This window comes from Aquila chrysaetos, chromosome 22 (assembly GCF_900496995.4).
Source record: "Aquila chrysaetos chrysaetos chromosome 22, bAquChr1.4, whole genome shotgun sequence".
NCBI lineage: Eukaryota > Metazoa > Chordata > Aves > Accipitriformes > Accipitridae > Aquila > Aquila chrysaetos.
The window spans coordinates 15,092,416-15,116,333 of NC_044025.1; the positions used below are offsets into that span (position 1 = coordinate 15,092,416).

Here is a 23,918-nt window from a genome sequence, read left to right on the forward strand (position 1 = left end):
ACCAGGACAGATAGGCACCTTATGTACTTCTGACAAAAATGCCATCCATCCACTTCAGGGCTGGCAGAAGCAGGGGATGAAATTAATGCCCAAACTGCAAAGATAACTATTACATACAGTAGTTTGACCTGTAAAGGATGTGATAGAGGTATTTATGCTTCAGTTGTACTTTTGCAACATTTGTAATGGGGCCTCAAATCAAAGTTATTAAATTCTACATCCAAAAAGTACTTGTTTTCAATTATTTAAATGCAGCCAAACTGATGAAGATAAGGTATTAAAAATTTCAGCTATAACCACCTCTACCTAGTAAACCTAGTGACTGAAGGAAGAACCTCTTCCCCTTGGAAAAACTCCAACATACTCTTGACTTGATAAAGCAAATCTAGACCTTTTTTATTATTTTTTTTTTTTTTAAACAATTTGCCAAGACTGGAATGAGAGATAAATAGAAGGCACAACAATTTTGCTTTTTTTTATACAAATACAAACTAAACATGAAAAAAACTCCCTATTTCAATAAAAAATTTCACAAGTTCAGGAAAAGTGTTTTAAGAGTCAAGTTCTAGACATTTAAAACCTATCCCACAATCCAAAATTTTAAAGTGGTAAAACAGTAGTTCGAATTCCTTTCTGTGATCATGTATCAAAAGAAAAAAGATTCTACGGATACCCATTATTCCACTTTTACAGCGCCACAAAGAGAAAGGTGAATGTCAATTTTTCAAGTGGCAATATGTCCGGACCAGAGGATGTTGCTATGACCCTCAAGGAATAAATCAATAGTTTTGTTTTTCTGCCCTTGAAATACTTGCCAGGTACTATGTTTTCCTACAGGCTCTTGAACGCATGCACGTGAAATATTATTCCACTGACTGAAACGCACCCAAATTCAGTAGAAAGGGGGGAGAACAAAGAAAAAGAAAAAAATAAAGAGACATTCCTTTAGGAAAAACCACTGGTACCAAAAAAATCCAGTCCGTAAGTTTGAGGTGAACAAGAAAACTCAGTTCTTTTCTTTTTAAAATCCACTTTTCCTAAAACGTTGTTCCACAAAGCTGGAATCTGGGACAAGGACTAGAAAAAAAAAAATCACAAAACCATAACACAAACAAAAAGGGGCCAAAATAGTATCAAACGTAGCAGTCTATAACAGGCTAGGGCCACATTCCAAGATACCCAAGGCTGAAATTCACAAATCTGCAGGAAAAAGGGTTTGCGCCACCATGTCAACATCCGTGATGTATTCACTGGCGTTGCCCGATCCCCCTTCCAGCTCCAAATCCTGGCTTCTGGGACATTCCTCCACGTGGAGGCCCTCGAATCCCACCTCCCAGCCCCCCACGAGTGCCTCCAGGTCCACGTGGTCTGTTATCTCTGCGGTCACCCTCCCTGGCAGCTCGCGTTTTCTTCTCCTCCACATTCAGGCGCACCTCTCCCCTGAACATGATGGGCTGCAACAAAAGCAGAAAAGGTACTTTCATTAATGACTCACCAGTAACTCTTCAATGTCAAGCAGATTTCTGCAACCTTGTCTCACATCCTCCTCTCCATGAAAGAAAACTGAAGTGGTTTATGATTGGTTACTAGAAAATGGTGATAGTCAAACTACACATCCAAGTCTTGTGGCTTTACTGAAGAAGATACAAAAAGAGATGTGAAAGTGACACTTGAAAAGCAATCTCAGGCTTAACACTGAGCATTCTGACACCTTTTAGAAAAGGAATTAACTATCAATGGTAACCTCCTTTCATTAATATGTAGCAATTCACAGTCTGCCACCATGCAGGGTCCCAGTTGATTTTTCTTATGGCATGAAGAATGTCAGATCCTCTCTCCCACCTTGCTATATAGGCCAATGAAGTCTTTCACTTAGGTCAAGCTCAATTTTTCAGAGTTGCAGTGACAAGTGGTCACTTGATTGGGAAACCTCACTGAAGCAAGAACAGAGAGGAGCAGGACTGCAACATCCCACAAACCCCATTGCAGACAAAAAGTCGAAGTCTGCAAGAATCCATGAACTACAGGAATGAGGACTCACTTGTTTCAAATTATTCCTGCAGTTGCATAACAAACATGGAAAATACGATCCATCACTGGCAGAGGCACAATGCTTTCTCATCGAATGGAAAGATTAGCCATTCACTTCTACTGAACTGACTATAGCAGTAGAACTGATCTAAGGATGAAGAACATTGACCTCCTCTAGCCATCAGCTGTGCTGGACAAAGATCAAAAAGCATCATGTTACAGCCTTATTACCGACTCCAGTGTAAACTCCTACATTTCATATCAGGCAGCAGACATCAGGTTTAGCTTCACTGGCTAACAGTCTACCAAAGCCTTTTACACTTGTTTATAGCAAAGCTTATCCTGAAAAAAGTCCTGCTGTTTCAGGACATATGTTTGCTCAAAGCACCAGACCTGTCTGCAAAACAATTTACACAATGGATACTACAAACAGAATTTAGCACTGTTCAAAGCAGGGTAGAAGGTGTGTTAAACTGCTTTTATAGGACTTAAGTCTATAAAAAAAAAATCTAAAAAAAAAAAATAAATCTTATTTCAGAAAGCCATGCCCATCCATTATAACTTAGCCTTGCAGAAAAGATACTTTGAGCGCACAAACTATTACACATTCAAAGCCTAACCTGGAAGACAGCATTCACTCTCTTCTCCAGCTCCAGTTACACAGAGTGGCACAGTTGAACAAGTAAACAAAGGCCACAAATCCCTCAGCTGAGTGTGCCTTCGGTATTCCCTGGACATGAAGTCTGGCCCTCAGCTCCTAGCTACCCCTCCCACTGCAAGAGAACTCATGAGTGAACATTTCTAGTTTGTTCCAGCAAAAACTCAAACATGCAAGTTTAAGTGACTGCTGAAGGTGTTCACATATTGCTTGCAGCTAAGAAATGGCTTAAGGACCCGCTGTTGCTGTACTACTTGTTCCCACACCAATTCAGGCCAAAGTCAACCAGATCTACTCAATCTACGTTTAGCACTGGTTTCAAATCACCTGGTTTAGACTTTACCCTAGACCACATGGGAACTGCTCAGCCCAGGATAGCAGGAAAGCACTTAAGGAAGCAACTCTCTATCAGCATTCCATCTTGAATCACCAGCTCCCTGCAAAAGAACTAGGGCTGCTGGACTTCATAACCATTGCTACAAATGCTGCTGGCTTCCCACAATTAAAGGTGTCTAGCCACATGAAATATCCCAAGCTCAGACCAAATCTCAAGGTTTAAAAAATCTGTACCCAAGTTACCTTTCAATTTAAGAACAAATATACTGGCAATACTGCTGTACAGTAAGGAAGTAAAGAAGAAAGGATGTCCCTGTCTGGTGAAAAGCTAGTTTGTAAGCAAGCACACTGCACAGCTGTTATGGTGCATCCAGATTCATTGCCTACACCACACCGTACAATCATGGGGTGCACATTTTGCATTTGCAGTTAATGCTAACAAGCAAGCAGGTACCACCTGCTTCTGTTAGCACAAATTCTTTTCAACCTGAATACTAGTATAGCTTCTTCCTTTCAACCTCTTCGACAAACGAGATTCTACTTATCCATAGGGTCAGACTCTCTCTGCCCTGCCTTCCTGAAAGCTATTTACCTGCTTCCTGTGTAGAGCTCAGCAACTTCCCATTGGAAAAAGGCTCTATAATAAATAAATCCATGTTCAGCTAAGTTGTTACTTCAATGACAAAAGACTCAATCTGTACAAATGCTGCACAAGTCTTGGTAATAGGAGGGAAAGACATCACACCTACTTTAAGATGCTCAAGAAAGGCTAAAGGGACCAAGTGGAATCTTTTATTGTTAGAGTAATCTGAAAAACATTGCCTGTTATTAACAGACCAAAAACCACTGACTAGCAGTTTATTTACCCTGCTGCTAAGGATCTTCTGAACTGGTTCAGGATCATCAAACACCACAAACCCAAAATTGGGGAGCTTTCCACCACTGTTGATGCGGAGTTCAACAACATTGCCATAGCCTGCAAGAGAAAAGCCAAGTTCTTGGGTCATACATTAGAATGCTCTGTTGACCACGCTTATGGCTGCAACCCCCAAACCCTGAGAGTACAGCAAAGCAACTAACTTACTTTGGAAAAAGTCTTTAAGTTCAGTTTTATCCACATCATGGGGAAGGTTCCCAACAAACAGCTGATGACTGTCTGGGTATCTCACAATTCGTCTCGTTTCCACATCGCCTTGTTCACCCTCACGAACTTGAACAGAAAAGTAAGACTTGTTTGAGAAAAGCCAGTCCCCGCAACAAACAAACAAAAAAACCAAGTCATGGTCAGAATTAGCACCTTATAAAAGAATCAGAATACACACTCTATTTATCCATTCATATAGAAAGGCAAGCATTCTACACTAGCAAGTTTGTAACTGTTTGGTTTTTATCACCTGACTGAAGCCAAACACTTGAGTAGAAACCTAGATACCTCAATAGAATGCTAGTGAAATTCAGCTCTAAAGCTTGCCAGACATTCAGACCAAGATCATCTAAAATAACCATATCCACAAAAGTAGGAATCATTCGCGTACTGACAAAATTAATTAGATTTTTAAAGTTTTAATCATCATATTGCTTCCCCAAAACCATCAAATAGGGGAAACACTTTATTCTTTGTAGCTTCTCTTACTTGGTCTAGGACCCCTCTGTGGTGGGATGCTTGTTCGCTGCTCCCTCACTCGCTGATCCCTCTGCGGTCTCTGAGGTGGGGTCTGAGATTCAGGCTTTGCCTCAGGGCGAGGCTGTAGAAATTTAAAAAAGGACTTAACAGGAAAGAATCAGACATAACAGCAGGGTTCTGCTTTTAAGAGCTCACTATCAAGTTGTTGATAAAATAAATTGAAAATACAGGAAAAAAAATCATAGTTCTTTCCACCTGTGACTAAAATGCATGTTAGCTCATGTTGGCTTATAGGCTAAAAGCAAACATGTCACTTGACTAAGTTAGAATTTCAAAGTCACCCCATGCACAGTTATATACAATAAAGTGTCTGCCCAAAGGGCAGCGGCAGTTATGCAGATAGACTGTATTACATAAATGCATACACGACAAAATCTCATTCGTGAATAGGCAGTGGAAAAAGAAAAGTTGCATCTTTCCTTAAGAGGGTGCAATGGGAGATACATCCAGCACTTGCATGAACATTCCCTGGTTTTTCTCCATGAGAAACAATTACTTCTCAAGCCAAGAAATAACATTTTTATGAAGTCTATCAGGAAAAATTGAATTTTAAAGTCTTTGGAGTCTCTGAAAATTCAGATTATAAGCAAGTGGATTTCACTATATTTTTTTCCCCACCTCAGTTTACTGTCAGCCAGTTTAGCACTTAAACTTCTCTAGGTGCTGGATTCCTACCTGCGAGACTGGTACTTTAACAACATGAGGTGGTATTCCTGATACTGGAACAGCTCCACTTGGAGGGAGGTTCTTACTGGTTACTGATGCCCAGGAAAATGTCTAAGGAAAAAAAAAAGAAGAAGAGAGAGAAGATTGTAACTCAATTCCAGATGCTTTTATCCTTCTGAAAGATATTCCTGATAGCACAGCTAACAGACACAGGATAACAGTAATAAATTTTAACCTGTCCTTGAAATTCGGGATCCTGCTGCTAACAGTTTCCCCATAAATCATTTACATTCAAAAGACATAGTGTAATGACAATGCAGTCACACTTCCACCCTATTTCTAAATTCTACATAGAGTTGAAATAGGACACAGCAGTAGCCTAAGACCAAGTATCACACCAAGGTTAACCAAAGTATTGCTTTCCTGAGTACCCATTTGTCCACTTTTGCCTCTCTCAACACTGAAGAGTGACAAAAATCTCCAGGTAGAAATAAAGTCACATTTCTCCCATTCTTCTGATTCAGCATGTTGGTTTCAGTCTGTTCAGAATTTCAGAAGCTCTGTTTACAGAGAATCTGAGCCTCTCACTGCTGCCACAGTTCCTATACCGACCAATTATACAAAGCCCTATCTTAGTTCCTAGTATTTTAACCAACTAGCTACTAGCTAGAATTTCAACTACCTATTATTGTGTAGGAACAAATGGGAAGGAGGCAACTGGTCATGAGAAGAGTAATTTGGGCAGGGAATTATAGAGCATTTAAACACTTCTAATTCCAGGTATTTCTCCTCTTGCCAGAGAGAGGATCGTGCTCTGTAAAACAACAGAAGAGTCAAACATACTGTGATGAAACTACCACATCACAGAAAAGAGCCATCCACTGTCATTACCCTGGAGTCCTCTTGCACTGCAGGAGCTGGATCAGCAGGAGCTGGAGAAGGACTCTTTTCCACAGTCTCTTCTGGAGCCGACTCCTCTAATACTGGCTCAGATTTTTCTTCATGCACCTCTGGTTCAGGTTCCTGTTCAGGCTCTGGCTCTGGCTCAGGCTCCGCCTCTGCAGCCGTCTCTTCCAGGTGTTCCTCAATGTCATTGCTATCATACAGCACCACAAAAATCAAGAAAAAGAGGTGGTATTGTATTTGATTCTATTACTGGGTAGTAAGTAATGCTACTTGTCCAATACAGAAGTGAGGCATATTGCATTTGTGAGGAAGAACAAGGCTAATCTGTCTAAATAAGGCCACATTGCACAGGGATGCAAGTTTCACATTGTTACACTATAGAGCAGAAAAAGCATTACATCTACTGAAAATCCAGAGTCTCTGCATTCAGCCTAACAACACTTCGGTTTCAGCTGCCCAATAAACAGAAATCTTTTGACCGTCAAAGAAGAAAATCATGAGCAGCAGTAAATTCATTTGACCTGTTCTACAAGCAGTCTGTATTACGCAACATCTGACTTCATCTAATAAGATATTATTACCTGACAGCCTGCTCGTAATAAGCACCGGTATCATCAGGAACAGCCTCAGGTGTCTGCTGTCTTTCCTCAGGTTCCTCCCCTTCCTCCTCTGATTCTAAACAAAGTTAAAAAAGGAGAAAATACACCACACACGTGTTTAGTACTTGGTTCAAACACAAGGCATCTTCCATAACATGCAGGTGAAGTCCCTGCCAAAGACCACACGGGAAGCACTACCAAGATGTGACATGGAACAGACACTTCCTTATACTTCTGCTATCACTTCAGTTACTCAGTTTTGACCAAGGTCAAACATATTCCAAATACTTCAGAGAAGCAGATTTATAGCCTACAAATCTGACTGCAACTGCTAAAGCAAGTCTCACAGTTCTTTTAATAGAAATAGAATATGCCAGAAAAATAACAATCACCTGCATGTCACAACTCCTTGCTGGAGAGCAAGGAAACTACAGGCAAGGAAAAAATCTAGAACACAAAGCTTAATGCTGATCTGCCTTCTCCAGCAAGATTTCCTCTGATCTGAGAATGGAGTGTTGATATAGACCCAGAAACAAATACCAGTAGAACCATCCAAAAATTCCTGCTTCTTACCCTCTGGAGGCTCGGTGTCAGAGTCACCAAAAACCTCATCTTGGTAGCGGAAGATATCATTGTGGACATAAAACTTGTTTGCAACAGAACCCTGGAAGCAAATCAAAGGGAAGAACTGATTCAATTACACCAATTGCAGCAATGTAAAAACTGAAATAACGAGAAAACAAGAACAGCTTGAGCAAATCATCCTTCCCATATAAGATTAATCCAAACTTGCCTCCTTCAAGAAAACATGTGTTTTTCAGGGAGTGGCAGAAGATGCATCATACTAGCAAGCCAAGTATGCATGGAACAATGCATGGAAAATGGAAAAAGTCGTATTAGTGCTTTTAATTCCAATAGCTCACAACACTGAGAAAGTAGGAGTGAGAACTTTCTGGGATCTAAAGTATCAATTCTTAGCTCCAAGTCAAATTGAAAAATAAAGTTATCTTGCAATACTCCTTTTTCACTATTATTTTCAATTATGTGAGCTGTTTTGTTCAAAAAAGGTGTCTATTTAAAAAGCCACCTCAAATGCTAAGCCAGCGCTTTATACAACAAGAAAGTCTGGAACCCATGTCTACAAACGACAGGAAGCGTTTTCTTCTCTCTACTAGATCTTTTCAGTAAGAGGACCAGTTGCTAGGAGGGCAAATTAAAGATAAAATAACTTTAAAACGCTTAAGAAAAAAATAGGCATTACACATACCTAGTAGCCAAAAGTTAGGATATTTACAACTGTAATTATGATATCCAAGGTTAACGTATGACCATACAGAAGTAGGGTAATTTCTTAAGGAATTTGCAGAACATTACTGCTGAATTTTGTAGCAAGCCACCTTCCCAGTCTAACCCTTCAGATTCTGACACTGAACCAGAGAGGCCTCATTAATCCTGACATGATATTAGAAACACTGTAACACTAGCACTCAATACAGCATACCTCAGGGGCAAGTACAAATGTTTGCATGAATCTGCGCACAGGCTGCATGTTATTGGAGAGCTCTCCCATCACCTGGACTACAACACCATCGTTGAGAGTAGCATGGGCATCCACATGACGAATCTTTGTGTGGCAATCCTTGAAGTTTAATGACAGCACCTTCTTGTGGATATCCTATGAAAGAATGGTACACAGGTTACACTGCAGAAGCCATTTCTGCCAAGTTAGCAGCTTTCAAAGAAAGCAAAAACATAAAACTGTTTCATAATATATTCCCTAACTCTAGGGAGAAAGCTTGGCAGCATGATCTTTAAGTTTGCTTTGCAAGCAATTTTACATTATGAACTTTAATAAAGGAAGCATATCTTGCCTAACTATTGCTGTTTACAGTTAACAGTTTTCTCTCCCCATTTTTTACAGAAAGCACTTGGACAAAGGGGAATGAATCACAGCTGGATATGTGTCTCTTCTCAACCACAAAGGTGACAAAAAAGAAGGAAAGAACAATAAGTTTTAAGTACTTACAGATTGCCCGTAGACTGCGTCAGCTGGTTTTCCATTGGAATCCAAGCCACCATGGACATAGGAAGAGTTCTTTCCATAAAACCTGTTGAAAAGAAATATTTTAACACTAAGCTTTGTTATGCAAGAACATTGAGCCTCTACATTAGAGTACACTATGAATAATATACTCTCAAGCAAGTTTTCTGTCTGAATTATTGGAATACAGCCATACAATTCCATAATTCTGTTAGCAATTTGGGGTCGGGGGGAATGCAAAGTTCTCCTGTGTAACCTGTAGCATTCAGATATATCAGATACCCAAGCACTAACAGCCAAAACCAGTTTCATAGGAGCTAGATGATCCAATCCCATTCTCTCCTTTCTGTACAAGGTTCCTAAAGCAACATAGTACTCCGAACACCCAGGATGCTGAATGCTTCCCCTCAATTTCTAGTTTAAGGCTTGAGCAAGGAGCAATGGTACTTTTTTGTTCATCTACAGTAAAGAAAGTACTGCAGGTCAATCTTCCTTTTTATAACTGAGGGATTACAAGCTAAAGTGTCATAAACATCATGCGACTCCATTCTGCCAGCAGATAAAGGACTAGAACTGAATTCTGTGGCTCATTGTAAACTTTCCTCTGACCCAAATGGACAAGGTCAGCTGTCCACCCAAGTGGAGAAATACTCTAAGTGTTCCTGAGATTGGAAGAAGGAAGGTTTCAGAAATTGTTTGTCTAGCTACTCCAAGCACAGCAAAACAAAGCCTATCTTCAAAAACGAGGTTAGTTCTAGCAGTGTAGGATACCTGTCAAATCAAACAGGACCAATTTATTTAGATAACAGATTGTTGTTTGCTGCATATTCATAATTTCTCTGATTTTCCTTTAAGAAAGAGCTGCTGATATGACTACTGAGACATACCAATATACAAGCACACACCATTTTCAATGTTCTTCCCCTAGTCAGGGGGCAGTGTATCAAGACAAAACTACAAAAATGCTTAACTAAATAACATTTATCCAACTTTCATTTATATTGATTACAACTAGAAGTAGAAAGCAACGCATTTTGATTCACATTTTTTCTTCTTTTTTGCTTGGAATACATGCCTAGCAGCATTTCAGTAACAACCAGAACACAGATATTTATATAATTCCTGTAATCATTATTATCCATGTTTTAACACAGCTGATCAAAACTGAAAGCAAACTATACCCAGCATCTGTCTTGAGTAAATCAGATTAAGTGTCCAAGTTCAGCAAGCCAAGACCTGGTAATAAGCTTATTCACCAATTTTAACATAGAAATTAAGAAATTCACACAGAAAAATAGGTAATAAAGTGAAGCGGAGCTTTACCTGTGCAAATAGTCAGGTGCTTGGTTCAGCAGAGTATAGTACTGCCTCACAAATTCCCGCCCGACCAGCAGGGGACTTGGCTTCTCCATCACCATTTCTTTGGTCAACTGAAAACTATGGAAAAATCAAAAGCTTCATAAAACATGAGCATTTCACATTGCTGCTCACACACTGATAGCATAAGCCATGTAATCACAGTGGAAAGCACGCACCAAAACCCATTAGCTGTTTTACCACAGTAAGCAGTTAAACCAACGTGTTTTCAGAGTCATCAGTCTTTGGTGCTGAGGAGAGGACTGCTGGGTACCAAACCAGTGGTGGGAGAGGCTGCATGGGCGAGGGAGATTACCTCATAACATGCCAGCATTTAATCATCCTACATACCCTCAGTAAAAAGCAGGTGGCAAGCAAGTATGGTTCTTCAAGAGGATTTGCTAAGTGGCTAAGTCATTTACAGTTGATCCAAATTCTACTTACCTCACTTGACTTCACAATCAGAATTAAAAGTCAGGTGTTCTAAGGCAAAGCCTGTGCTAGTGTATTAGGGGCATTTTTAAAAGGTCAGAACAAGTCCAATCTATTTTTATCAACAGCACAGCACTCCTTGCTTGTGAGTGACATGCGCTGTAGAGGAATATCGGATTATATTAAAATGACTCTGCTACAAACAAATGCATGCTGCCCTTCCCTTGCTTCCAAACTCAGCAAGTCACCTCTCCCTTAAACCCAGAAGACCAATCAAATGAACAGCACCACCCATACCTAGGCCCAGGGTCAAATTGATCTAGGTACCTTCTACTTAATTTCCATGGATCTGTAAGTTACAAAAAGAAAGTCTTTGCAGGTAAATCACACAATATATACATCTCCAGTCCACATCAGCCAAAACCAAAGCACATTCCTGTGTTTCCTTGCTTTCAAATACTCATACACACTGTTCAAACTCATACAAAATAGGTTCAAACTGGTAGGGAAAAACACTGATACCAGACCATATTCTTGCTACCTAATACAGAAAAAGTAGATTTTCTGCATCATGCTCAATTATACCAACAGGCAGCAGAATGGGTGCTTAGCAGACAGTTTTGCTGTTGATCTATCAGACTATATGATAGCTAATTTTCCTGCAACTATTCAGGCCCTGTAGTGCCGACAGTAAAGAGCTAGCGAAAGTGCGATCTGCAATAAGTCAAGCAGATGTTAACGAAAAGGGCATTAAAAGACCACATGTAGCAGCTGAAAGAACCTTCTGCCCATTACTGACCCCCAATCCCTTCCCCTACACAACACTTTCGCAAACACATGGTATGCAAATTCAATATGCACATACTTCGGGTGTGTTGTGCAAATCGATACCAATACACTAACTTCAGCCCTCTAAAAAGCAATTCAGGAGTCATCATTTACTTATCTGCTTTTATTTAAGACTGCACAACTATAAATAGCTCCAAGAAGTGGCAGCATCAACTAAAAAAAGGAAGTCAAACTAAGTCCTCTAGCATAGACTAATCCAGATGGAGTGTGCAAAGTTCATGCCTAGGCAGTTATGTTAAGACAAGCTTTCTCTTGTCACTATACATAACAGCATCCTGTATCCTTGGTAAACAGAGTTGCCCACAACTATCATCTGAACAAAGCAAGGGGGAAAGAAAAACAGACTGTCCCTCCCATATACTTGTACTGTGCCTGGTTCCAGTTCATCCAAGGATCTTGTTTGACACTTTCATTACATTTGCTGAATTTCACAGAAGTAGTCCTTTAAATGCTAAGAACTGACAACAGACTATAGCTTCAAAAGACAAAAATGACCTACCAGGTTAGTGTTATTACAGTGACAGTTTCAAATGCACACTATATACAGGCCTGCAAAGGAAGTTACAACCATACTGCTGGATGTATCAGGAATGCAAAACAGAAGCTTCAAACTCCAAAAGAGAAGAACATACAAAAAAAGACGACATAGAAGCTGGTATTTTGGATAAAGCTAAGTCCAAATCAACCTGGTAAACTCCTTGTATCTCAAACTGTAGTCTAACACCCAACATAGTGTAATCAAAAGACAAGGCAATGTTTAACCGTACAGGCAGAACACACTGATAATATATTTGAGGATGTGATCACACCCAAACTCCCAGCAATGGTCAGCATGCACTACATCCAGCTTAGCTGGAGATACAGTACACAAATTCCTACCCTGGCAGGTATGCAGTTTAAGGTTCAAAACAGAAGATATAACTAGAATGCTATTAATATGACAACAAAAACTGCTATAGTTTTGCATACATTGATGTGTTTTGCTCTGCTTTTAACACAACCACACACACATACTTCTTTCACTTTGCAAGTTTAAAAATAAAATAAATGCAAAGTCTACACATTCTATTTTTTAAATGCACTTTTTGTAAGTTTAAACACAGGGGAGAAAGATCTGACAGGCTCCAGAGAATGTGTACACTTGAGCACCCACTCTTTCAGTAGAAAGCACATGTATCACCACCATACAGGGAAATAGTCCTTACATGATCACATGCAGAAAGGATAAGACCAAACATGACCTAGAATTGAAAAAGGCTTTTCTATACATTCAGAAGCTTTCAGTTGTGTGAGGATATTTTCAAGAGCTAACCATGGAGAAAGAAAGTGATACTCCATCATTGGGTCTGGCCCACAGGAAGTGCTCAGATTCTGCAGACTGCTTTCATTTTAGGAAGTTCCCCAGTATCTGTGGTTTTGAAGAAGCCTTCGAATTTTAAGTGTAATGTATTACAGATACAGATGTCCAAGATCAAGCACAGTCTGAAGTGACAAAACCCTCAAAGATATGAACTTGTTTGCCTTCTGGTGCATGTTAAATTAGATCCCCGCAAAATATCATCAGACGATAAGAAAACACCACAGGTAAAGTAAGGCTAAATTGTGGGTACCACTGCTGATTTCCTGATTTAACTTTTTTTCGTGTCAAGCACTTGTGAAGCTCTATCATTACAAGGGGTAGGAGGACCCTAAAGCAGGAAGAGTAGAAACAGCAGACAGACAAGACCTGCACTTTTAGACCCAGTCAGCTTAACTGACAAATCAAGATTTAATTGCTCCACACTAGTTAAAAAACTTGCCTCTGTGCTGTGAGTTTACAGTTAGAAAGCCAGTCCTACCATATCACCCAAGATCACTGTTTGGAGCATGACGAGCTCTATATAAAAAAGCATACACATGTTGCTTGTTCACTCTTCTTTTTCTGGGGTTTTTTTTGGCAGGGGGAGGGTGCAGAAGGTGCAAGGAGTGCATTTAATTTCTTTGCAAAGACTAGTTTCCCCTGGAATTCAAGCTTATTCCTATAGATGTCAATAGGCATGTTTTCTACTCAATTCTGTTAAGTGCTGAATTGGGCTCTTTTGAGAATTATTTTCAATTGCTTCTAGAATATGAATGTACGAAGCTTGACATCCTCACATAATGGTAAACTGTTACCTGTAGCACTCAAACAGCTCATTCACCAAAAGCTCTTTCAGATTTCTCCTCAGAGAAAGAGTTCTCACCCATATTAATCCACTAGCATGTCACCTTCAATGCTGTTCTGAGCTGTCCCAATGCTGTACTGAAGACATATTTTAAGGGGCTTGTGCTGATTATGTCTGTCATATTTACATACTAAAAAAAAAAAAAAAAAAAAAAGACTTCCCTACTGCTAAGGGTGAAAAAAAAACCAAACAAAAAACTATCAGAACTAACTCTTAACATGGAAAGAGGAATAGCAGCATGCCCAGTTCTTGTTAAGTGGATCTGAAAAGAAATGGGAAAAACCTTTACATGACCTAATCAGAGGACAACAATCTGTTTTTACTCCTGCTGCACCTGCTGCTACACTGCCAGTTGCCATCTGTTCTTGTTCTCCAGCCAGCATAACCTGAATGATAGAAGCCAAGCATCTCCAGAGAGAATATTTGCTCCTTACTACTCATAAGCAATTTATTACTCCACTGTTCCTTGACCCAACAATAACTGCAAATATTTTATACTGCATTTCTACTGCAGAGCACAATAGTATCAAATGCTTGAACTGTCACTACATTATTCCTGATAGAAGCTTACCCACACATTTTTGTGTCAATTGAGGTAATGAAGAAAGGGTGAAAACTGACAGGAAAAGCCGAAAATCACATGATTTAAGATTCATTCATAAGCATGCATTCATGTTACTCCATATATGTAAAACAAATTCAATAATTTAAATTATAACAAATGAACTAGAACAATTCTGCAACATAACTGAGCCCTTTCCTTAAGCCAAGAGACTTACAGGAAAACAAATACCTCCTTTACAGTGGTTATCACCTGGCTGGTGGAAAATTCCGCCATCTGTTACAATGCTCCTACTTGGCAGAAAATCAATGGTAGGCACTGTATTTCTAAAGTACAGTTATGTAAATTAGAGCCATTTATGTAAATTCTGTATTGGCAAATTCAGATTTAGGTCCACAAAACCTATTAGCATACTAGTATTCAGAAATATAATAGACTCAAAGAACACCTAATAGCTAGCATTGGTTAGTATTTTCCCACCAAATTGCTACACAGTGAAAGTGAACTAACCATTGCTGTCTGAACTTGAAGTGTTTTTATTTTTAAATCAGACAAGGAGTTTAGTCTGAATCTTTTTTTCTACTAGACTTCCTACACAACAAAGTCTCTCCAATGTACACCACACAACATTCAGGCTCTCAGGACAACCAGTGACTGCAGAACCCACTTAGCCTGATGTAACAAGCCAGAGGACCAGACCCCATTGAAATAAAAGATGCAAGTCAGAAAATACCAAACTTCACTTCCTAAAGTGTGTGGCAATTTTAAACATCTTCTGTCAAGAAAAATACCAGTACCAACAGAAAAACAAGTTAAAATTTACATTGAAGCATATTCTAAACAGGCCACAGTTTGTTTTTAATATTATCCTTATGCCTTTGTTCTCCATATTTTTGACTTGCATTTCAATACAAGAAACAGTCTCAAAAAATCCAAAGTTACTACAACGCATTATAGTTCTGTTCAATTGGAATATTACAGAGCAGACACAGGGCACAACCCTATAGCAGTTCACACTTTCTCTTTTGGCTATTAGTGTGCTATAAGATGACTCATTCAATACTACATTCCTGCCCATCTCTACAAATCAGTAGAGTTTACAGAGTACCAAGGCAGTCATGTTGTCCCCCCCATCCTTTTAATTAGAGGTTTAACTAAGATATTTTCATAGAGCTATTACACTGTTTCCAACAACCTAATCAGCTTCTATGAAATATAATTCAGTTCTTTCACTTCTACAACTTTACCTCTAACTATACAAAAGCAACTATGACAGTACGATTGATGTGTCACCCAGATGAAGCTATTTTTCCCCGCTAAACCAGAACGTCTAACTTTTCATGCAACTCTACTCCCTCATTGTGATATCAATTCCTTAACATAAAAAGGCTTTTTGCAAACTTAAGACCCAGAGAAGCTCACATGGAAGAGAGGTGTCTGTATCTAAGCACATCACACTACAAAGCTGGCAAACAGCAATTTTGCTAGACATTAAAGGTCTGGTCAATAGTTAATAGGATTGCGTAATTAAGTGTCACCTGGGATTTCTCCAAGTTGCTTAGCAACAGGTGAGCATGTTCAAAGCCACAAACCATTTATCTATATGGAGTAACCAGCACTAGCAGCAGTTACTACTGCTGCGTAACCGCTGCTTTGGACAAGAAAAAGACAGCCAATACAAATAAAATCACGAAGAAAACTCCTAATATGCCTCCAACAGACACAATATAGATTAAAAGTTAAACAACAAAAGCAAAGCAATACCAGTTAATTCCAATCCCCATACATTTTACATCACTAGCACCTGCTAGTGCTGCTGACTAAGCAAAAAAAAAAAGGAGAAGCTGGTACCTGTGTGAACTGTGATACAAAACATTACAGAGTGAACAATGAAACACCAACAAGCTAAACTTGCATCACTAGGCAAATTCCAGGGCCCATCTCAACTGGGGAGTTATATCATTACACCAGCTTGCTCTCAAGTAGGAAGAGTAATGCAAACCTTTTCAAGGAAATGTGTAAAACACTAAGATACCAGATACACCAAGATTTGAGATACCCTTCTTATTTTAACACAGCCTTACCTATTTGAGGGGAACAAAAAAACCACCCAAACAAACCACACCCAGTTGTTGACCCCAAGCCTAAATTATGAAGTGCTGAAAAAGCACCTCAAGTAAGTGAGCAACCAAAGCCTCAAAACACTAATCTCCTTTAAAAAAACAGGTCTCATTACTTGCCTCCCACTGGATGCGTAAGTAGACAATGTCACAGGGAACAGTGTCATAGCAATACAGCCTGTATTTTATACAGAAGCCATTACAGACAGTTGCCTGCCTGCATCCGGTTCAACTTTTTTGTATTTTGACAGATTCAGAGGGAAAGTATTCCGTCTGAAAGAAATTATCTTAAAGGTAGCACTATTTCACAGGAGGCATGACACTTGGAAGCCAGAGCCTGAAAGCTAGTGATGGGATAACTTTTCCAACGAATAATGAAATATTTGAAGATCAAATTGGAACAAGTTGTGAGGTTACCAGCATTCAACTCTTGTTAGTATCTCCTGGAAACATTAAGGTAGTCTGTAAGATATATGTATTCACTAGGAACTTCCAGAAGCAGGCACTTCCCAGCCGAGATCAGAGCAGTGTGAAGTGCTACACATATCATGCAGACAGAGGAGCCTTTATTAATAATCTTCAAAACCAACACCTAATAAAACATGGATCTGGATCCTCAAGCTTACGACAGCCATTTCTCCATGCACTACAGTGACTAGTGTCTACTGTATGACAACTGCATAACCTACAAAGACAGGCAGTGCCTAAGTTCCTAGGGTACTTGAGGTGTTACAAGGAGCTAGATCCTAAAAAAAAAAAAAAAAAACAAAAAAACCAATCATGCAGCAACCAGAACGCTGCATCCTTGGCAATCAGCTTTCTCAGTGCTTAATTATCCTGGTGCTGCAGAAAGGTAGAGCAATACCTGAACCCCTTTCTGAAGCCCTTTGAGACATACTGACAAGGGACACTATAGAAAAGCTAGACATTACAACAACATATGGATAAGAAAAATCAAATTAGAAACTTAACTATTTTCTAATCAAAGTATCCAAGCAATCAATCCAAATTTAAATGCAAGAAAAACATTTTCATTGCAAGATTAAAAAGTAATTCAGAATTACATTCAACACTGCCCATGCTAGTACTGAAAAACCCCTCGGCTTGCCAGTGGCAGATGGGAAGCCTTACTCAGCAGCAACACGCAGCCCTTTAAACACTATAAGAATACAAATAAACAAACCATGAATTGCTACAGAAGAGCTGTCATTCTAGAAGTCAGCCTGTGTTTCTGCTAAGAAACCTAAGTGTGATCCACAAGTTGATGGATATGATGGAGTCTGCCAGTTTGTAGACAAAATTCAGTGCTTTTTGTATTGCTCAGCTCTGCCAAGCAAGAGACAAACTGAAGATTTCTACTGCTATTATTCAAAATCTAAAAGAACAGTGACCATTTCAGAGAAATATCATTTCTAGAGCATTAGGCTCAAAAACAGAGAAACAAAATACTGACTACCTAAAGCATAAGTCAAGATAGTTAAGACCATCATCTATACCTATACAGTAAGGAATGTTCATCTGGCAAAGGAAAGAGATACTAGACGTTATTCCTGCAGTTAGGAACATAAAGGTCCAAAGACAAACAGCAAATTAGGTCCTGTTTAAAAGGGGAGAAAAGAAGAATGTAATGTAGAAGAATCTTAAAAATTTAGTATTAAAGGTAAGTGATATCACAAGAGTTTCTCACCAAGTTGTGTTTCTTGGATTCACCCCTCAAAACACTTTGCCTTCCCTGAGTGCTGGGCATATTTGGTGTGGGTTTGGGTTTTTTTTTTTTTTCTTTCTTCCTTTTTAAAGCTGTATCAACTGGCTTCCAATTTTCTACTTTGTATCACACAATCATCACTTCTATTCAGCAACACAAAAACTAGCAATACAAAGAAAAGGAGAATCTGAGTTTTCTCAAAACTCAAAAGCCTTGAGAATTCACAGAAATATTCCTACTTTTTTTTTTTTAATAATACTAAATCAGATTGTCCTAAACAGGCTCTCTCCTACACCTGGGTGAAGGACTTTCTCATTTCTAACTGGACCTATTCCAACCTCATTTACCCTACAATTACAAGTAGTATTTTTCTGTAAAATTACATTTTAACCACACAAATTTCATCCTAAAGGGTGGTAGGATAGTGCTAGTCTGAACAGTTTGTTTACTCGGGGCTTTTTAAATGAAAAATAACAGTCAGCTTTATGCCTATACTGCTCTCCAGACTGCTTCATGATAAAGTAGCTACTTAGACCCTATGATTTTGCCATTAGAACAGGTTTTGTTTTGACATCCAAGAGCTGCTCCAACAACTCGATGAAGTTGGCAGCAGGTCCAGTCATCTTCTCTTTAGGTCTGCAATTTTTCCATTTGGCTCCACTGCAGCTTCTTAAAGTAAAACGCAAAAGTTACTCATAAGCAGTCAGAAAAGGCAGATTAGAACACCTAGCTATACAGACATTACAGTGAAATTCAAGCTCACTCCCACTTGAATTAAAATCACCAGGTTCTGCATGCCAAGCAACAGATACCTGTAAAGAGAGTCAACCCTTTCACCTCTACCCATTTTAGCCACAGAAGACTCTTAACCTTCATATATCAACTGGATCCTAGCACTTAAGACTGAACCATCATGGCATTGTTACATTGTTAGACACTTAAAAACAAAACAGAAAGTCAGCCTAATAGCAATTTTAAGTTAAATGAGAAAACAGTACAGGGCAACGCAGAAGAAAAAAAGATGGCCACCAGCATTTTAGAATGCAGTATTTCACATTTGCCTCAGCAAAGAATCAGGTTCATAACAGATTATTTGTACATAACTGACAGCTCACAATCTTCTAGCTCTGAAAGCAGTACTCCACCAGCTATGTGTTTCTGGAGGAAGTCCAGACTTAATATAGCAAAACTAGGACCTTAGACCAGTATGATTTTCACTGCTTGCAAAGTTTTAGGGATTCTTTTAGAGTAGCTAAAGATCAGACTTCCGATTTTTTTTTTTTTAATTACTCAGTGAGGTAGCTAAGATTATCTAGTCTATTAGCAGCTTCAGCAAGAAGTTAGTAATTACTTCAACTCTGGAGATTTTATATAGGTTCCTGTAAAAAAGCTTCCAGTCTTCTAGTCAAAACTATCACTTTCACCTTTGATTGGTTTCAAGCACAGCAGGTTACAGCCAGCATAACAACTAGCACCGCCCTGCTCTACTTTGATTTCCTCTTTGATTCTTCATTCGTCACATTACTTATTCAGACAAAAATGCCCAGGTTCTAATAGTAAAAACTGGAATAATCAATTAAAACGTTTTCTAACTCATCAAACAGGCCATTTATGCTAATCTTATGAGTGCTCTCTCAACAGATACTACTGGTATGAACAGAAATATCAATATGTACTTAGAGTAACATCACCTTTGCTTTATTTTACTTTCATTAAAAAGTGTTCTTCTGTATATGTTCACCTTGTAATTTGCAAGGCAAAAAAGCAAACACAAGCTTTTTGAACAACCAAGGAGCTTGCCATTTCATCAGGTGCATAAAGATTTCATGTTTAAAATTAAGACATTCAAACTTAAGAGTATCATCAGTTGTGTTGAACTCTACTGATGCTGTTGTGCCAGCAGCAGAATGAACAGTAGAGCAGTGGTCTTATAATCACAGTACAAACAAGTCTTCTTGTATGTTTTTGTTGTTTCTTAGACTGCAAATGCAAAGCACCCCTACAGAAGATCCTGCGTTTACACTTGACCCACACAAAGGAAAGCTTGTCCACTAGGTCTTCTACCTTAACTTTGTTTTCTAGCCTTCAACTTAAGAAGTTCCCACTTAAAAGAATACAGCCTAGCAAAAAAAGGTAGTTGCCTAATTGACACAGGTCAAGAACTAGAGACCACTATTTATCATCTGATGCATACAAGGTTCTTTTAAAAAGAAGATTTACATTTAAAATAAGAAACACATTTGCAAAGGGTCCAATGGTGATTTGATTTTTTTTCTACAGATTTTGTACAATTACACTTTCTAGCATGTTTTAACACTGCCTTTTAAGCAAACTAGTCCCTGCTATCAAAAAGTTGGGAGACCTTCATCATAAAGATGCTCTGTGACTATTAGGATATAAGACCTTAAGCACATAAATACTTACAGCTAGCCTTCAATTTAGCTATATATTCCATCCACTAAGTTTTTTTTTTTTTTTTTTTAAAGCTAGACTCACAACTTCACAACATTAAATATACTGACTGAAACACCCCAGGAAAAGGTGAGTTCATTTCACAGGATGTGGACATGCTACCACCAGTATCATGGAAGTATCACAGAACTATCTATTTAGAAAAATCATTACGCTATTCTTTACAGAGGGGGAATAAGAAAAGTGAAAACTTGGTCAAAGGGAAGATTTCAGAAAAGGTTTGAAATGCAGTTTTTTGTCTGTCAACTTCTGCACTCCTTTCTCTTTACGACACCAATCTAAAAAGTCTTGTTAGCTAAAAACAAATCGGACACACCCCCCCACACACACACATTTGATTTATGGCACCTGGAAGCATTAGCCTTCAGAGCTTGATAGCAGTGTCCACATTTCCTAAAGCTGTCACTCCTGGCTGTGAGAGCACAGGCTAGACAAAAATAGCACACACTGGAAACATGGCGGCTTGCTGCAAATGCTGCTTTCAACCAATTGTGAAAAAAAAAAAAACAAAACATAATTTTCTTTGTAAAGAATACTTATTACATGCATGTAACCTTTAACATAAAAGGTCACCAAGTAAGCCCGCTGAGAATTAATAACGCATCAGATCATCCAGATCAAGACTAAAATGTACCTGAAAGATGTATGGAAGCCTTTTTTCTGGTCTTCCTCCAGCAAGTATATCTAGGGCCTTGCAAGAGGCCATAAAGTCTTCATACGAGCACTACTTTGCTTTTAAGCCCTGGCTTAATCTCGGATTCAGCCAAGGTCATTCGGTAAGTCAGGGTAAGATACACGCTCTACTTCTGCTCGAATTATGACTCCCTTCATCTATAAAGTTAGAGCAAAGGAGACACCTACGATCTGATACATCTGACGACCTCACTATGTAAGCACCCAGGATTACTCCCTCAACCTCCGCCTACAACTAACTATTGAAAGGGGCTATCTCAGCTACATGCCAGGCTTCGGGCCGCCTCATACCCCACCCCGCCCCCCTTAAAAAAAAAACAAAAAAAACCCCCAAAACCAAAAAAACACACACACAAAAAAAAAAAAAACAAAACCCAGCGGATGAAAAAACACCAGAGTCTGTAAAGCCGAGAACAAAGCTCGCAGCTCCACATCTCGACCCGCACAATGAAGGCCCGTGAACAGCCGATCCCACCCCCCCCCCCCCCCCCGCAAATAACGCTCCCTTCTAAATAACTGCTGGCCGAGCAGCGCAGCGCTGTACCCCGCTCCCGCCTCGCAAACCTCTGAGGGCTCCGCGGGGCCAGGACGTTCCTCCCGCCCGAGGGCCCCGCTCCAGAGCCCCACAGGGGGCTGCGAAAGCCCGGCCACGGGGTCGGACGGGAGGGCGCTCGCCACAAAGCGCCGCCGGGACCGGGCGGGCCTCGCGCGCGGGACCGGGACAGCGGGAGCCGCCTCGGGGCCGGGAACGGAGCGGGGGGGGGGGGGGGGGAAGAACCGGCAACCGCCCTCCCCCAACAGACCGCGGCCTACCGGGGGCACGGGGGGGTTGCGCCTCAGGCCAGGCCCGGTGCGTGCGGCCCGCAGCCGTCCCCGGGAGGACGTGAGCCCGCCGGTGACTCCCGCCCGCTCCCCCCGCGGCCGCCGGCCCTCCCCCTCACCTGCGAGCGGAGCGGGACGGGAGCGGGAGGCGCCGCTTCACCACAGGCCTGCCCGGCGGACGAGAAGCACCTCACGCAACGGCGTGCTCTGCCGCCGGCTAGATATATCCGGCGCGCAGCCTACCCCAGCGGGAGGCGGCCCAGCCAATCAGAGAACGGCGGTCGCCTTCACTCGGATGCTAGTTGGCCTACTGAGGGAAAAGAGGCGGGCGGACAGCTGACAGGCAGCTCAATCTACCAACCAAGCGGCCTGGCTCCGCGGGGCAGTGAGAGTGACCGGCACCTAGCGCAACCAACGGGCCGTGGAGCTGCCCCCGTCGGGGTGGGGCGAGACCTGATGGATTTCCCCTTTAGCCAATAGGACGACGCTACCCGCGCTACTAGGCGCGCGGGGCGGGCCAGGCCTGACGCCATAGTATGGTTGAGCCGCACAGCAGCGCCCTTGAGAAGGTGCTGGTAAACCCCGTTATAGATCAGGACGGCCTCCTCGGTGAGGCGCTGAGCGCCGCGGCCAATGGGAGAGCGCGGCGGGCCCTGACGGACAGGCCGCCTCCGGCGTTCTTAAAGGGACAGGCGGCCCGCCACGAGGGGCGGCGTTCCGCGCCCAGCACCACCCCCTGCTGGAGGGAGGGGACGGCGCCCAACATGGCGGCGGGGCGGGCCATGTGCCTCGGGCTGCGGTGCTGTACGCTCAGGCCCTGCTGCTGCTGCCTCCCCCGGCACGGGGGCACCCAGTCCCCGGTCCCCCACGGGTGAGGGCTGCAGGCCCGTAAGGGTGAATGCAGCCTCGTCTGCACCACAGGTGCTCACCCGGCCTGAGGCCGGGGCACCCGCGGTCCCGGCAGAACTGACCCACTCACCTGAGAGGAACCACCAGTGGGGGTGGATAAAGGGGGCTTTTCACGCTAAAGGGCTTCCGTGCAGGGCTGCAGCCAAGGCCGCCTCCACCAGAAAGAGGCCCAGCCGCTCACGCGAGGCGGAAGGTGGTGGTCACCGTCTCCAGGCTAGAGAAACACGGGCTGGCTTCCCCTGCCCGTCTCTGGGAGACCCCCGGCAGAGCCAGGAGACTCGTGCAGCTGCTTTTCCTTCATGACTTCTGAGCAAAGCAGACAGAGGGATCATCTGCCCCAGAGGAAAGACAAGCCAAGCAAGGACATTTTCTAACCCACCTTGCAAAGCCCAAGTAGTCCTGCAAAGGAGAAGAAAGGCCTCAGAGTTCACACATCCTTCCTCACCAGCACATGCTGGTCCAGGAGCCTGAGGAGAGCAGGAGGGAAAGGAAGCAGACAGTCAGCCTGAGCTAGCCAGTTCCCAGAAGGGCACAGCTTTCCATTTGTTTGTGTCGCATCCCATCCCAAATGTATGACACGAAGCAGAGATATATTTCACCCTATAAAAGTGACTTCCTCCCCACCGCCGTATCCCTGAACGCTGCCTAAAACCTTCCCTGCTATGCCTTGCAGCTAGAGATACAGTCAGTGGACTGGCATGGGGCCATGCTCAGCATTAATATCCTTCCCCCCACACACCCCGGCTATTTATAGACTAAGCCACATTGCAATCTGCCAGTTCATAAATCAGTAGCACAGACTTTCGCAAAGTTTAACATGAGACCGGTGACCTAGCACAACAGCCGTCCAAAATAAACTCTGCCACGGGGACC

The 23,918-nt window shown here is 41.5% G+C and overlaps 1 protein-coding gene across 3 annotated transcripts; it reads right to left on the reverse strand.

Annotated features, from left to right (window-relative positions):
* Positions 1 to 371: 371 nt before the first annotated feature.
* Positions 372 to 22,390, reverse strand: G3BP1 (G3BP stress granule assembly factor 1). Of its 3 annotated transcripts, none has more exons than XM_029998058.2 (12): positions 22,256 to 22,390; positions 10,245 to 10,358; positions 8,907 to 8,988; positions 8,382 to 8,555; positions 7,454 to 7,544; positions 6,863 to 6,956; positions 6,267 to 6,471; positions 5,385 to 5,486; positions 4,659 to 4,770; positions 4,110 to 4,235; positions 3,892 to 4,001; positions 372 to 1,454 (listed from the first exon to the last, which is right to left on the reverse strand). In XM_029998058.2, the coding sequence occupies exons 2-12, from the start codon at positions 10,337 to 10,339 to the stop codon at positions 1,248 to 1,250; spliced, it is 1,398 nt and encodes a 465-aa protein (XP_029853918.1). In that variant the 5' UTR covers positions 10,340 to 10,358; positions 22,256 to 22,390; the 3' UTR covers positions 372 to 1,247. The 3 variants fall into 3 exon arrangements, with proteins under 3 accessions (XP_029853918.1, XP_029853915.1, XP_029853916.1); XM_029998055.2 differs by having other exon boundaries at positions 3,892 to 4,022; XM_029998056.2 differs by lacking the exon at positions 22,256 to 22,390 and adding an exon at positions 10,457 to 10,475 and having other exon boundaries at positions 3,892 to 4,022.
* Positions 22,391 to 23,918: the final 1,528 nt, after the last annotated feature.

What these genes read in the sequence shown, in the direction of transcription:
- G3BP1 (XM_029998055.2), bottom strand. Translation starts at nt 10,339, where the DNA reads ATGGTGATGGAGAAGCCAAGTCCCCTGCTGGTCGGGCGGGAATTTGTG. An exon ending in CAGTGCAAGAGGACTCCAGG is followed by an intron (nt 5,487 to 6,266) that starts GTAATGACAGTG and finishes TTTTTTCCTTAG; the next exon opens with ACATTTTCCTGGGCATCAGT. An exon ending in TTAAAGTACCAGTCTCGCAG is followed by an intron (nt 4,771 to 5,384) that starts GTAGGAATCCAG and finishes AAATTTCTACAG; the next exon opens with CCTCGCCCTGAGGCAAAGCC.